This window comes from Aulostomus chinensis, chromosome 13, assembly GCF_037954235.1.
Source record: "Aulostomus chinensis isolate RoL2024-O1b breed Wild chromosome 13, RoL_Achi_v1.0, whole genome shotgun sequence".
In the NCBI taxonomy this organism is placed as follows: domain Eukaryota; kingdom Metazoa; phylum Chordata; class Actinopteri; order Syngnathiformes; family Aulostomidae; genus Aulostomus; species Aulostomus chinensis.
The window spans coordinates 11570774-11586461 of record NC_141332.1 but is presented as its reverse complement, the minus strand read 5'-3'; the positions used below and the strand labels follow the sequence as shown (position 1 = coordinate 11586461).

At 44.5% G+C, this 15688-nt stretch overlaps 1 protein-coding gene across 5 annotated transcripts in view; it reads right to left on the bottom strand.

Annotated features, from left to right (window-relative positions):
- Positions 1–336: 336 nt before the first annotated feature.
- The window catches only part of pdlim7 (PDZ and LIM domain 7), a 40076-nt gene continuing 24724 nt past the window's right edge, over positions 337–15688 (bottom strand). For 2 of the 5 annotated variants that reach the window (XM_086223197.1, XM_086223198.1), the window contains exons 6-14: positions 12094–12135; positions 11410–11564; positions 11002–11038; positions 4851–4903; positions 4388–4631; positions 4122–4302; positions 3907–4027; positions 1995–2110; positions 337–1686 (exon numbers count right to left, since the gene is read on the bottom strand). In XM_086223197.1, coding sequence (XP_086079323.1) covers positions 1600–1686; positions 1995–2110; positions 3907–4027; positions 4122–4302; positions 4388–4631; positions 4851–4903; positions 11002–11038; positions 11410–11564; positions 12094–12135 — 1036 coding nt within the window. In that variant the 3' untranslated portion in view covers positions 337–1599. Of the gene's footprint in view, positions 1687–1994; positions 2111–3906; positions 4028–4121; positions 4303–4387; positions 4632–4850; positions 4904–9582; positions 10223–11001; positions 11039–11409; positions 11565–12093; positions 12136–15688 lie in introns of those variants that run through there. The other 3 variants (XM_086223199.1, XM_086223200.1, XM_086223201.1) reach the window with 3 other exon arrangements.

Sequence of the window (15688 nt, the reverse complement as noted above, 5' to 3'; positions counted from 1 at the left end):
TAACTCGCTCTGGAATCGAATTCAATATCATGCATTTGTGTGTTTGATCTTAGATAAGTACTGCGAGATCTACTACAATCTTATGATGTAAACAATGTCAATGACAATAATAATAATAATAATATCAAAAATATGGATCAAAGAGGTTCACCTAGTCTGACCAGTGTTGGATTCCAAACTTCCTAAGAAGAGTCGAATATATATACACGATAGATATATATAAAGGGTTAAAAAATATATATTTTTTTAATACTATGACATCTTGTAAATATATTTATAAATGTTATTACCATGTTCACACAGTTTTTTTCAGTATTTATTGAAAAAAAGTGTCATACAAACTTATCTCCAGTCGGAGAATGAGTTTACCTAAGTTCATACAAGAATGATGACGTCGAACCCACCAAGGCTTCGTACTTAAAGTTTTTATTATATTTATGTAAATACACTTCTAACACACTATCAGATCACTGGTTTGAGGTTTTTATGTGGAAGAAGGTCAAACTAATTGTTTGACATTTTTGTTCATAAACTGAACTGATGATTTCTTCATCTGTGACTTGAGTGACATCCTGCAGGTGGAAGAGTCACCAGAGGGCATTAATTACAGCTTCAAAGAGATTTGTGTGTTTCTAAAAAGGCACTTCTCCTACACTCACAACAACAAAGCACAAATCCCCCTCTTATGAAGTTCATTTTAGATTTTAGGGGGGTAGATGTTTCCGATGGCTTCTTGTCGGCCCAGTGTTCCGACCCAACACGTCACTTTATTTATTTATTTGAAAATCCCAGCAGTCGTAGAAACGGCACAATCAGCCCAAACTGAAGCAACATATAAATATACAGTCAACCACAGCGTGAAAAGAAAAGGAAAAAAAAGATAATAAAACACATTTTTCATTAAAGATTCCAAATCTCAACTCCTTACCTTTGGAAAACTATTAAAACAGGATCAATACGAGTTATTAACCTCCCCAAACCCTGCCTTCTCCCTCCCCTCCCTTTTTCTGCTTGACTGGACCCCCATTATGTTAATAGGCACTAGAGTAAGAGGCAGTGAGTGGGCCCGGGTCCTGAATGGGGCCGCCACTTCTCTACACTTAGTCTTGAAGTGGCGGCACATGATAATTGCAATATGTGAGATTATTACGGCTTAATGACTCCTCCGACTTCTCCTGGCTTGATCTTACTTCAAAGTAACAAGGACCAGATTAGTAGATTCATGAGAATTCTTCCCTACAATCTAGAGGAAAAGCTGAGTTTTTGTAGCATCCAATCAAAAAAGACTTAAGGTCAAAGAGTTAATGATGTGAAATAAAATCCTTGACTACTTCCAGTTACCAGAAAAAAAAGAAGAAAAAAAAAAACAGCATTTGGTGGTACAGGCAGCAATAGTGGAACTGTCCTGACAGCACAGTAAAATACCAGCACTTGAAGCCTCAGACATAAAAACTACATACAGGGATGACGCGTGTGTGTGTGTGTGTGTGTGTGTGTGTGTGTGTGTGTGTGTGTGTGTGTGTGTGTGTGTGCGCGTGTGTGTGTGCTGCAGGGTGGACCGAGGAAAGAGAGAAGCTCCTCTGAAGATGAAGCTTGCTCTCACACTGGAGCGAAGGCATGGCCTTTGCAGAGGGGCTTATCTTTCTTGGAGTAGAACGTCTTCCCCTCCAGGTTGATTTGGCAGAGCTTTACAGATGAGAGAGACACACAGACAGACAGAGAGACAGCCAGAGACAGACAGACAGACAGACAGATAGAGAGATGTCAGACCTTCATGTTGCCAGTTTACAGTTTTTACAGGCCAGTGTACAAATTAACTGATTGCCTTCACAAATTGATTAAGAGATGGAGCAAGTGACAGACGGCAGGAAGCAGGTTAAGAGAGACATGTCCTGAGATGGAGACAGATTTTTCAGGTGGCATTGTGGAGGGGACAGCCAGAAGAGACGGGGCGAAGAGCCCAACAGGGAGTCGTATCAATCAAAATGACTTACGGCACAGACGAAGCATGTATCGTGCCAGCTGTAGCCCAAGGCCTCCAGAAACCGGTCGCCAGCATCAATCTTAAAGTCACAGCCGTGGCATTTGGTGCCAAACATTTTCTCATAATCTGGAAAGAAAAAGAAGGTTGGGAAGATACCGTCGGTTTGGGCTGCATCCTCCATGATGTAAATGACACTTCACCTCTATAGGTGTGTAGGACCAGTCTGAACTGGTTGCTTTTCCTCTTAAAGATTAGCATGATTACACACGCACACATGCAATTGAGAGCGATGTCAATAAAGTTGTTTTGAAGCTCCTCTCCACTCTGCCCTTGTTCTGTCCACCCACTGATGCCAGGAAATTGCACCTGATGCTTAAGTGGATTTGCGAATCTTGTTCATGGCTGCGGGCAACATGTCAGGTTATAATGCCTCCTCTCCAGAGTGAGTGGGTGAGAGCAGCACACAGATGCTGAGGCAGCACAACGGTTATCTGAGGTATTATTCAGAATATGAGTATTCAAGCAGCACGCCATGTCGGAGGCGCGGCAGTGAGCTGGAGAAGCACCTCGCCTGGCTAAATCATTTAAAAGCCTTATAGAAGAGAGTGTGCGCGCCATTCATCAAAACCAATAGAGAACTCAAACTGGACTAAATAGATTAGACCAGATGAAAACGTCACGACTGACTGAGGCGCACACCGAGACTACCCCCGCAGTCACGTCTCTGTTCAAGATGTGACCAACATCTCAAACCAGACTCAGTGTAAAACCTGATCCGGGAAGTCCAGGTGGGTCAGCACCTGCTTTCATGCAGCACTAGAATTCATCCGTCTGCCCTATGACATTTCCTGCTGATCCCTGGTGGCTAATGCTACATGCTAATGACCCACGTTCTCCTCAAATCATCTTTCGTCAACAATGAAAAGATAAAGTTTTGTTTTTCTCCTCGGATGAAGGCGATGTGGTTCATCTCCTGTATGACACGTCAGGAATGTGGGACAGAAAATGTATTATTAAAGGAGAAATCTGGTATTTTTAAACCTGGGCCCTATTTTTCCATATTTTTGGGTCTAAATGATTAATTGGGACAAGACTTATTGGAATCCCTCCAATATTGAGTGAGAACAATATGGCCGACAACCAAGAAACGGGACATCAAAGTTAAAAGTGTACCACAAAGATACAGTCTGGGTGTGTCTGACACGCAACAGACGTCTGGCGCTGTGATCTCCTGAGAGAGTCGATGCTGCAGGAAGAAAACAGAGTGAAGGTGAGTCTGAGGCATCAGAGGGGAGGAAGGGAGGGGTCCCGAACTGGAGAGTGATCTAGATCAGAGTGATTCACAGTGTGAGGCGGGCTTCCGTCCTCAGACAAAGGCCCATCTCACAAAAGTTGGCCCTCAATATTGGACAAACAAAACATGACGATCGTGCCAAACTTTTATCTTTGAGTGACAACACATTCAAATATTCAATTGTTAGAATATCATTGGGTCATAGTGCATCCTTTTTTTTTTTCCTGAAGCAGAATGATGGCAACATTTTTACAATGTGTCGATATGATTTGCACTGAGTAAGATAATTAATGGGTCGGTGCCCCCTACAGGTCTGGAGCATGAGGGCACAATGAGGGAGAGGGATAGGATGAGGAGGGAAATATAACAATTCAGCCATACAACAGAAAAGCTTCAAACATCTTGTGTCCCATCGTTGTCATCATTTCATTGTCGTCGTCGTCTTGTCTGTGTTATTGTCTGGTTCTTTATTTCCTCCATTTCAATTGTAATGAGTCAAATATTTTACTGTTGTTGATCCCAAGTGAAACAATAAATAATTATATATTAAATAAAGAATGGCATATTTGACTGCTGAGTTCATATTTAAATCGCTTATTATCTCTAGGGGGATGGCATGACCTCTGACCTCTCTCGCAGTAGGGCTCGCCCTCCTCCATGTAAAAGGCCTGGTTCCTGATGGGAGTCTTGCAGGCGGCACACTTGAAACACTGAACGTGGTAGGTCATCTTCAAGGCGTGCATGATTTCCTGTGAAGTGTGAGACGGTGAATTTTTGCATTAATCAGCTCAGCTGCAGTCACGGCTGCACGGCGGACGCAGACACCACACGGCTCCGACTCACCCCTGTGATCTTCTTCTTGCACTTGGCACAGTTTGGTGCGTATCGGTTATCGTGGCACTTGGTGCAGAAGACGGACCCCCTCTCCTCAAAGAACCCCCCCTCCTCCAGGACCGCCTTACACTGTGAACACGTGAACTCCTCCGGGTGCCAGGAGCGTCCCAGGGCCACCAGGTACCGTCCCCTGGAAGACACACACCCCATCAGAGACGCAACTGAAGTGTAATCATGCCCTGGTCAGGCCTCGTCACGGTGAAGTGGAGCCTTACCTGATGATTTTGTTGCAGGCGCCACATATCGGGGTCCTCCCGCTTTCTTCAGGTGGCTGCTGCGCTGCCTGAAGGATGGAGCTGCGGTTCTCCATCGGCGTGGGCTGCACAGGCTGCTGGTGCTGCGTCACCACAGTGCTCGTCTTGTCTGGGCGAAAACGATCTGCGAAGCCTGGGTCAGTGACCCACGGCGGCCGAGAGGACGGAGCTGCACCGCCTACTGCTGCAGCTGCGGTTTTGGAGCCTGGAGACAGACAAACTTAGCCATGACTTTCAACAATATCACAAGGGCGAGGTCAATTTATATAAACCACACGCTCCCTCCAGATGTTTGTTGTGAGGGTGGAGTGTGTTGTGTGACTGCTGGTGCTCATGTATTGACACTTAATAAGAATCTATTAGCGCAGCCTCCACTGGAAGCGGCGGAGCTGCTTTTTACGCATCAGCAGGAGCAGAAACTCACCATCTGGCTGATTCGCTGCCTGGGCCTTGGCAGGTGAGGGAGTTGGCTCAAGGCTGCGGGGAGAAAACGACTAATTAGAAAAAGTACACACACACACACACACACACACACACACACACACACCCTCGTAACCATAGTTACAGCTCAATGAATGCTAAGTTTGGACATCAGCTGTCTCCATTCAGATGCGTGTGTGATCAGAAGCATCTTGGCTATTAATACTAGCAACGGGATAGCGTGATACTCTCACCTGTTGTGGAAAGAAAACACACTAATGGAATTAGGATGGATTTACATCTCGCCATCTCGCACCGTCGTATGAGACAAAATCAATCACGTAATTCAAATAATGGATGCGGCTCAGCAGAAAGTGTGCTGTGCATACGCTGAAGACATGTAAGGAGCTAAAGAGCTGTCGCTAATGAGAGCAATGAGGAACCTGAGCAGCATCCCGGATTGATTGACGTCACTCACTGAGCGGAGTCAGAGAAGGAGAAACTCATCAGACGCTTGTCAGATTTGGATGCAGAAGAGTTTTGGGCTTCAAGCCTGCAAGTGCAGAATGAAGAGTTGTTTCTACATTTAAAAAGTTCTGTTACCCGCAGCAAGCGTCGCTATTTTCAGAAATTCTTCAAACCGCGGCAGAGATGGAAAAACAACTTCTGAGCTAAGACAGTGCGCTCTGGAGACGTCTCATCCTGGGAAAAAAATACAACAGCGCCTTAAGCATCTATCGTGTTTACATCATCAACTGTGCCATCTACAATGAAGCGATGAAAGATGATGAAATCACTCATCATTTGCAAAGAAGAGGAAGGAAAATGACAAGTGAATTACCCTGACCCTGAGAGCATCTCCTTATATACACACACGCACATATACTGTATATCATCAGGTGTGCCTTTCAATAATCCTCATTATATATCCAAACATTTGAAGCGGAGAATTTACAGAAACAGAGGAAGTTACTGCCTCTGAATAATAAGTAATAAATCCCTCTGCTGTTGCAGCAAGACGACTTGCAGCCTGTTGACAGTGAGGAAGGTGAAGCTTTTAAAATTAAGGAAGGAGCCATTTGGAAGTGCAGCGAGGCAGAATGAAAGAAGAGATAAGAAGCATCTCTGGTGGCCAGGTCAAACCAAGGACACGCACACACACAGATAGAGGGGGGGTCAACCAAACCAGCATCTTGGGACACCAGCGAACAACTTCCTGGTGCTCCCATACATGGCAGCAAACCCAGCTGCACCTCCCTCTGGTGAGGACTGCAGGTGAAACTAAAGAGTGCGGGCAGGGTTTATTACCATCTGGCATCTCCACTGCTGCCCTCCACTCTGCAGGTTCATGCAGGTACACACCTCCTGCATGGCGCGCACCAGAGGCGCACCTCTGTGTTTTTGGCTTGCTCTCTAGTGGGATGCATCGACCAGAGCGATGAGGAGAGCAAAAAAAAAAAAAAAAAAATCAAAAAAAAAACAAAGAGAAAAGAGCTGTTTTTTCTATGTATTTATTTTAAATGGAGCAAGAAGCTGCCAATGTGTCACCCTCCACTGCGAAGAGGGAGCGGTGATGCAGGTGCGTGTACGTGATGACTGACAGATTCAAACAATAGAACCACGGTGCCATGTGTCTGCAGGCGGGGAGAGAGAGAGAGAGAGAGAGCAAGCGAGTGAGAGACAGGCTCACACATCTCACATCTTTTCATGGATTGGAAAATGTTTTTCTTTCCTTATTATTCACGAGCTGCATAATATCACGACAAATAACGCATGAATGCTGCATGTATCCTTGCTGTCATATTCCCAGGTGGATCAGCGATGTCGCATGGAGTTTTTTGTTGTTTTTTTTACTTTCCAAATTGATTATTTCACTTTTTATTTGCCATTTCTGAAGACTAACTTGAGAAATGTGATACGGATTGAGGATTCATATTTTGGGTCCATTGTTACCGGTTCAGTCGCTATAAACAGCTACATGTGTGATGATCACATAATATCGTTCACACTGACAAGAACCAAACCAGTTTTCGAGGTGGGACAATTCATAGGCAGTCCGCTTATCCAGTTGGTCTGGGTCACGGGGGCAGCAGCCTCAGCAAGGAAGCCCAGACCGCCCTCTCCCCAGCAACTTCCACCAGCTCTTCTGGGGAAATCCCATGGTGTTCCCAGGCCAGCCGAGAGATATAATCCCTCCAGCATGTCCTGGGTCTGCCTCAAGGCCTCCTCCCGGTTGGGCATGCCTGGAACACCGCCCAAGGGAGGCGTCCAGGAGGCATCCTCACCAGATGCCCGAACCACCTCAACTGACTCCTCTCGACATGGAGGAGCAGCGGCTCTACTCTGAGTCCCTCTAGAATGACTGAGCTTCTCACCCTGTCTCTGAGGGAGAGCCCAGTCACCCTGTGGAGGAAACTCACTTCGGCCGCTTGTATTCGCGATCTTGTTCTTTCGGTCATCACCCAAAGCTCATGACCATAGGTGAGGGTTGGAACGTAGATTGACCGGTAAATCAAGAGCCTCGCCTTATGGCTAAACTCCCTCTTCACCACAACTGACTGGTTTAGCACTTGCATCACTGTGGATGCCGCCCCAATCCGCCGGTCAATCTCCCGCTCCATCCTACCCTCACTCGTGAAGAAGACACTGAGATACTTAAAGTCCTCCACCTGAGGCAGGACCTCCCCCCCGACCTGAAGTGGGCAGACCACCCTTTTCCGGTTGAGGACCATGGCCTCACACTTGGAGGTGCTGATTCTCATCCCAGCCGTTTCACATTCAGCTGCGAACTGTCCCAGCAAGAGCTGGAGGTCTGATGGAGCCAAGAGGACCACATCACCCCCAAAAAGCAGAGACGACATCCTCCCGCAACCAAACTCGACCCCCTCCACCACCCAGCTGTGCCTAGAAATTCAGTCCATAAAGGTTATGAACAGAACCGGTGACAAGGGGTAGCCAGCCTGAATCCAACCCTCACCGGGAACAAGTCTGACTTACTGCCAGCAACACAGACCAGACTCTCACTCCTCCGGTGGAAAGACTGAACGGCCCTTTGTAAGGGGCCATCCACCCCATACTCTGGGAGTACCCACCACAGGGTGCCCCTGGGAACATGGTCATAAGCCTTCTCCAGATCCACAAAACACATGTGGACTTGTTGGGCAAACTCCCATCCCCCCTCCAGCACCCTAGCAAGGGCATAGCTCCTAGGGTCACTAGGGCACTCAAATTCCTCCACCACGATAAGGTGATGGTTCCAGCAGTCCATTTCACTGAAATACTTTGATACACTGGCACCAAAAAGTTACATCTTTATTTAGATAATTAGTATTAGTATAGATCTCCAATCAATCTTAACACGCTACTTATATATATTTTGCATTATAGACTTGATTGACACAGAATCACTGTATCACAACATTGTTTTTATTGGATAAAAATGATTGTGATAGCGTTGTATTGTGATTAAGTCTTAACCCACCTGGCATGATTTATTCATGTCATTTATTCACGTGTCAGCACACAATCTTGTGGTTTGTCATTCATACTTGCAGTGATAAAGTGTAATTTTCAGAGTTGTCACACAGCAGCTTTATCGCGACAACCAGTCACGTTTTTGTTGAACTCGCAACCAGTCACAAGAAAAACGTCAACAACAGACTTGCTGATTATTTGTGTTTGGAGGTTGGTAGTAGTTGGTCTCTACCTGCTCAGGTGTATTGCGAGCATCTCCAAAACAGTTCCACAAGCAACCTACAAATAGATCCTGAACCTGCTGTGGTAGAGCCTCAGCTCTATTTGCCTCACCCCTAAATGCCTGAAGTGATACTTCACCCATAAAGTGTTCTTTGCCTAAGTACTCAAAAATAGATGACTTGAGTTCACGAGGACTTTTTATTACCCCCTGCATCACTTCTTTGGCGCCCAACAGCCACCAACTACTCATAACAGCAAAACTGTGCAAAAATGTTTGTTCACCAACTCTCAAGCGCATCATCTGGTATAATCCACATCTCCTTTATCCAGCCGTGTGCTCAGTCATCTGCAAACACTTTGATTGAGCTAAAAACAGGGTTCCCCGGCAGCGCGGTCATGAACGAGCGGTCGATTCAACTGAACGCTCCAGCTGGACATGCTAAGCTCTACTGTGAACAAGCGCTTAATTATTTTCACCACTTCTCGATATGTAAATAATCACCCATTTGTTGCTTCAAAGTGTCACACTCCTATTATAAAAAAAAAAAAAAGCTACTACTGGGTCCAGGTTTACTACATGTTTATACAATTTAAACCAGGTTAACAAAAAAGGTCTGTCCACTGAAACACTGATTCTGATCGGCTTCCGTCTGATGTCTCCTATACAGCCACACTGTCGTCAAATCTCTCTCTCAGGATGTTGAGCATTTTAACAACATTTAATTGGTTTTAAATTCATTCAACAGACTACTGTTTTAAAAGATGGTATGACTTCATATGTTTTCATCGCAACAACTCTCACTGTTCAGTAATTGATATAAACATGAAACCTAGGAGTTTCAGTAGACGTTGGATTAATTCAAGGGTAAAAATACCCAGGACCACTTGGTTTGTATGTAATCATTAGCTCTGGGGATAATAGGGAGTCGCAGACCAAAAAATATGATGAGATGAAAAGATGCATAATTTTAAAGCTTGAATACTGAAAGATGGAAACCTGAAAGAAAGACAGAAGAAAGAACAGAGAGGCAAGAGCAGGTTTTTTTTCTTTTAAAGATGTTTTATATTTTTGATGACAGCAAAAAAAAGACAAGTACAGCTTTATGTTTGTTTGTTTTTTTTTCCTTTATGGTTGGAGAAGCATACAAGATGAGGGGATCAGAAATGAGACGTCAAAAAGGAGAGGAAATTAAATGGAAAGAGCAGAGAGAGGGAGAGAAAGATTAAGAGAGAGAGAGAGAGAGGTTACTAAGGCTGGATATCAGGGAGGCGTTTCCCACTACTGAGACCCTCCTTCCCACCGGTACCCATGAGAAATGGAAAGCAGGGCTACAGACACAGTGGTCCAGTGTTTTCAACAGATCTGACAATTAAAGGCTCAGTATGCAAGGTTCCATGGAAGGCTTTGTCATCTTGGTTATGTTTTGTCTAGTTTTCTTTTTTCCCCCTCCAAACTTCTTTTTATTCACCACTCAGATGTCTGAAAGGTGAACTGCCATTGGTTGGTTGCCTATCTTCGTCGTCGTGGCTATCGCTAGCAGACTCCGGCTGGGCTCTGCATCCATCGGCATCTACTGTGTTGCTCAGGACTTGATATTTAGGGCGCGAGCAGACCTGTCATGGTGCCAGTCCCTCAGACGGGCGTAACGGGGACTCTGAATCTCAGTGAGGAACTTTTCCCTGACCACACCACAACAGAGGAGTGACACACAAAGGAGGAAGGACAGGAGGGAAATGGAAGAGGAGAGAGCAGATGAAAGAAAAAACAAACAGGTGAAACAGTTCAGACTGAAAAAAGTTTCAAGAACTCACATGCACAAAGAGCCAGAAGATAAAAACGAGCCAACAACATGACGCATGCCAGTACGGAGCCCCGAAGAGGCAAAAGAGAGGAGTAACTTGTCCCCTCAATGTAATTTATTTGTGGCCACAAGACAGAACTATAAGTAATTTGTGAGTAAAAGTGAGTAAATGCAGGGAATTTGTTCAATTTCACAGCCTAAAAATGACTTAATAAAAGGGAATACATTATATCTTATGACCTCATAATAATTAGATTGAGGGAACAAATTACACCTTGCCACCTCAAAATTCCTAAATTATGAGAAAAATGTGGTTATTTTAGCCTTAAATTACTCAACTAATGCAACAAGTTATACTGTGCCCCAAAATGAAGTTATGTCTTTTCCTCTAAAAAACTACTAAACTGAGGGAACAAATTAAATTTGAAGGCCTAAAAATTATAATCCTTATAAAAAAAATTACAAATTTTCTAGTCACAATTTTTCTCCCTAGGGCCACTCCAGAACTCCGTATATCCGGGTCTAAAGTAGCAAAATTAAAGCAGCTACACAACACCAGTGTGAGCATGCGTAAACTTTTTGTATTTATAATAACTGTTCTCTTGTGTAGAAGCTTCAGTATCCCAAACAAGTCAAAACCTCTGACTCAGTCTTTACCTGGACCTCTTCATGGTCTCGTCATCTGGGTCCTGCACTGGGAGATCCAGGAGAGACACACACACACATCAGAATGCCTCAGTGGTTCACATCACGAACACACCTACTGTAGGCTTCTATCACACTTCTTTTCACTTTAGCAGACTTTGTAGAGCCTCTGCTCTGATGATCAACATGTAAATGTGCAGTGAAGTTGTCAGACTGGTTATGAGTAAAATCACTGAAGACAGCCACCACCTGACAGTTAAGATGAAAAATGTTTCCCCTCGTTTCCACTGTTCCCGTGTCACTCCCTCAGCTGTCACTCTCTCTGCCCGCCACCATAATCAGATCAGAACTGAACTGGCCCACACCTATAAGTCCCCCCACCCCATCTGTCAATGATGCAAGGCCTCATTCCTGACTTACTGAAGTCAGTGCCTGTGAGCTGGGCCAGGATACGGAAGGAGCGGGACTGGGTGGTGCCGGTGCGGGGTTGCCAGTCCTCAGTGTCCTGGATCAGCCTCTTCTTGCTGCGGTCGTTGGGGATAAAACAGGGCACGTTCTCCGCCCTGAGGCCGTGCCTGCACACACACCCGGCAGCAGCACACGGCAGGCACGGTTAACACAACAGGGACCAGCCACTCACACAGACCCAGCTAATCAGGTGACCTTGAAGACATCCTGAACACATCATGCAATCTTGGGGAAGAGTGCTCTGTATCACAGTCACGCAATAAGCCAGCTAATGGATAGCCATTACTAAGATTTCTCCTGGGTGCACTGCAGACGCTCATAAATGGACATTACCTCGTTAGAGATCATATATCGAACTGTCATTAAGTTCAGTGAAAAGCTGACAATACCGACAACACCTGGGTATTTATGGAGATACTCTACCAGGAACTAATTATATTTGATAAAGGAGTCAAGAAGCAGCACGCGTTCCATCTCAAAGTGCAGCATGCATTGATCAGAGAGCAAGCAGAGGATGACTGACGTCTCTGTTCTGTAAAATCAGAATCTACCCAAATCTAGCTCTTCTGTCTTATCATGTCATATCAGATGAAGCTGCAGAGCTGACGGAGCAGCCTGCGCACAGGGGTCCCTTACTTGGACACTGGGTAGATCTCATCATAGAAAGGAGCTTCGGCCCTGTGGAGCAGACCAAAGATTAAATATCCATCCAGAGGATGAGGTTAACAAAGGACAGACAGAAGATGAGGAGGAGGTACAGAGACGGAGGCATGCTGATGCTTCTAGTTGTGATGCCTATGACTGTATGATGAGATGATGAAAACAGTGGCACAAATTCGAAACTGCTAGCAGCGTTAATCTTGACCTCGGTTTTAATTTAGCCTGGGTTCCACGTCAACCACCCTTGTTAGTTTGCATTATATTTAGTCATCCTATCTTGCACATGACGTAAGCTGGCGCTTGTTCAAGCACAGGCATCGTTCCTAGTTTCGAGGTGGCGCTTGTGCTTGTTCACACTGAGCACCCTTGTCCTTTAACCAGCACTCCACCTGTGCTGATAGGCACTCAGGTATGTTAATGAGGCGTAGCCTGGCACAACCATGATGCATTGCTGTTTTTTCCAAAAATCTTTACGGCTGGTCTTTGGTCAATGTGTTCTGTGTGAAAGGCTTTTCGAGGGCGCATCAGTCAGTAGATGCACAGCATAGTGCAGATCTTTGGATGACCATTAACATGGTAATACTGCCGCAACCTCCTTCCCTCCGATGGCTTCGGTGGTGACCTGCTGCTCCCGTATATAAACGTTAGGGCGTGCATGTGTGTCTTCACCTGGCGCAGAAGGAGATTGTTTCTTCCGATGAGAGGTGCTCACTTCTCTCGAGTTGAAATGCGTGTGCCACTGAAATAGCAAAGGCTTAAGTGGCAACACGCCAAGTCCTAGCTCACCCTGGGCTTTACAGGGAACGACACAAGGTACTCTGGCTGGTCTGAGTGATGTCACGCCCGAAACACACCTATGAATAATTGGGTGTCTAATGACTGTCTCTTTGCTCCGAGGTTAGCGCTCTGCTCAGGCGCCCTCCAAATACTAAAATGAGGCTGAACACACCGTGAACGCACAGCACACACATCACGCCAACCACCTGGCGCCATAGATCATCACTTAAGTAAGACTGAGTCTTTCGTATCTTCTCAGTCAAAGAAAAACCAGCACTATTTTAGTCTACTTTAACAGTACTGACCTTAATTTCTTTGTGTGGAGCCTCGATGTGTCTTTTTTTAAGCGAAAAAGTTGAAGAAAATGTTTTGTTTCATATTCCTGCTGCCAGACCACATCAAAGTCTAACTAATGACTGAAGTCACATCTACATTACATCCCAACATCTTACATGACCTGATACCGTGTCTATCACGTAGCGACCCTGATCAACTACAATTGGTTTCTTGCTAATAATGTAGCAAACTGCTTAGAGCTAGAAAATAGTCTCACTGCCTCAAGTGTCACAAAGTGCAGCAAAACCTCCAGCAGGACTTGAGTGATAAACGTGTAAACATGTCTAAATAACACGGCGACTAAGATGCAAAAACTCCCGGTCGGAATCCAATCTTTGCTGACTCGGACAATGAGCTTGTTTAGGGTATGGTGGTTAGAAAATGATGTTTACATGGCAGCTTATTCATAGTATTCTCTCAGGTTAATATTGGAATATTGCAGTCCATGTAAACAAAGCTAATGTTCATGCGTGTGTGTATGACTAAAAAGTCAAAACATTAATTTATTCTACATGTGAGTGAGAAAAGAATGTACAAACTTTTCAGGGGCTTCCACCTGCGGAGTTAAAAGACAAAAGAGAGAAACAGAAAATAAGAGGTGAAGGGTTGGCTCTCAGGAAAAGGGGGAAAGAGAACATGTCAACTATGACAAGAGTTTTGTGCAGAAACAAAACTTCATCAGAATGCAGAAACATGCAGGAAGTGACGAGAGACATGCCGTTACTGTCAACAAGCTTCGTGAGAGAAAGACGCCATTGTTTGTCATCATGACCCAAAAGGACTCTGCAGATTTGGCACCAACTCTTTGCCATTCCAATCCTCTCGACCATGTACACTAACACTTTTCAGAGCTATGTAAATGGCTGTGGCATTTACACCCCCCCCCCCCCCCAAAAAAGCGTTTCCACAGTTAGTCAAATGTTTCTTTGCTCTGAAACCTCATCAGCAACAATCACCGCCACGGTGGTGACGTGTCATGATATCAATTTAGGCTCCGGACAAACAACATCACACAAAGCTTGTTTAACTATGACAGGCCGGGACACATTACACATATGCTGTTTGAGTCCAACTGTTTACCATCTGGACACATCCAGCAATGTCTTCATCACAACCAGGGCTGACAGTTATAATTAGGCTCTGTTCTTTTCAAACAGGGCCAGAGGAATGCCAACCTGCCATCTGTAGAGGAAGTTCACAACCAGCTTCGCTAGAGTAAACAGGAGAGGATGCCCAAATAACCCAGAACAATAACCGTTATGTGAGAATCCATGGGTGAGGCGGAATACATCAACACACCACATGTCAGACTCCTATCACGACCCAAATCACCAGAACCAGACTGGCCACCACAAACAACCACGTTCTGGATCATTTAAACAGGTTCTGATCCAATCCTGGACCAAAAAAAACAAAAAAATGAAGACTGAATGCTACAATAAAACGATGACTACTTAAATAATACAATCATAACTGCACACGTGGGGACATTAATGTTGAGTTTAATAGAGCGCAGTTTTGTTGGCCCACCTAGAAGTTAGCATCGCCATGGTTTCCTACCACCAAAAGTGAATGGGATTTTGGATCACTGTAAAAAGAGAAAAAAAAAAATCAGCTCTGTGGCAAACACGAGGTTATTTAAGGGTGGTTTAATGAACTCCATTTTTATGAAGCATGAATGCCAACCGTTAAAAGCACAAAGCTAATGTAGCGCTAAGAACAAACTACACTGGGGACACATGACTTCACCACAACTAGCTTCACACTTGACGTTTAAATATCCTGCACAACCTCTCGAGTCTCCTTTAGCCACGTGTCAGCGATTGCTGATTTAAGACACAGAACTGCTTTGAAATACCAGAGTGTGGCATTTACTAGCATATCTTAGAACCACAGAACAAAATGCAACAGTACAAAGTTTTATTTCAAGCATTTGGATAAAAAAAAAAAAAAAAATCAATTACAAAAACCCTCTGACCTTGAAACAAAGATCAACAACTTTTTGTGGGTTTTAGGTCCAAGTCCTGCACCATACTAAATTCTGTGTAAATAGCTTTATTCCACTGTTCCTACTAATAAAACAAGCCAAACTGATCTATGATGCCATTGTGTTCTCTTGGAGCTGGGATGACAGCATTTTAATTTTGGTCCATGTAAGTTTAGTTACAATGTGTGGTTTAACAATTAAAAAAAAAGATTGACAGCGTGCAAGATTTCAGTACTGATGTCAAGCTGGTGACACAAAGAGCTGGTGCTTTCCATTATGTCGCCGTTCTATCAGAACTGCCTCAGATACTGACCTCCAGTAAGCTCTCTGACTAATATTACAAACAGGAAATCAATTCTTCTTCACTGCTCTGAAAAAGTAGCCGACAAAGGAAGTTATGCTGATCTTCCACACTGGCAACTATTGTTTTACAGCAGCAAAGAAAAATGTATTGATTTGGGAAATTAGTTA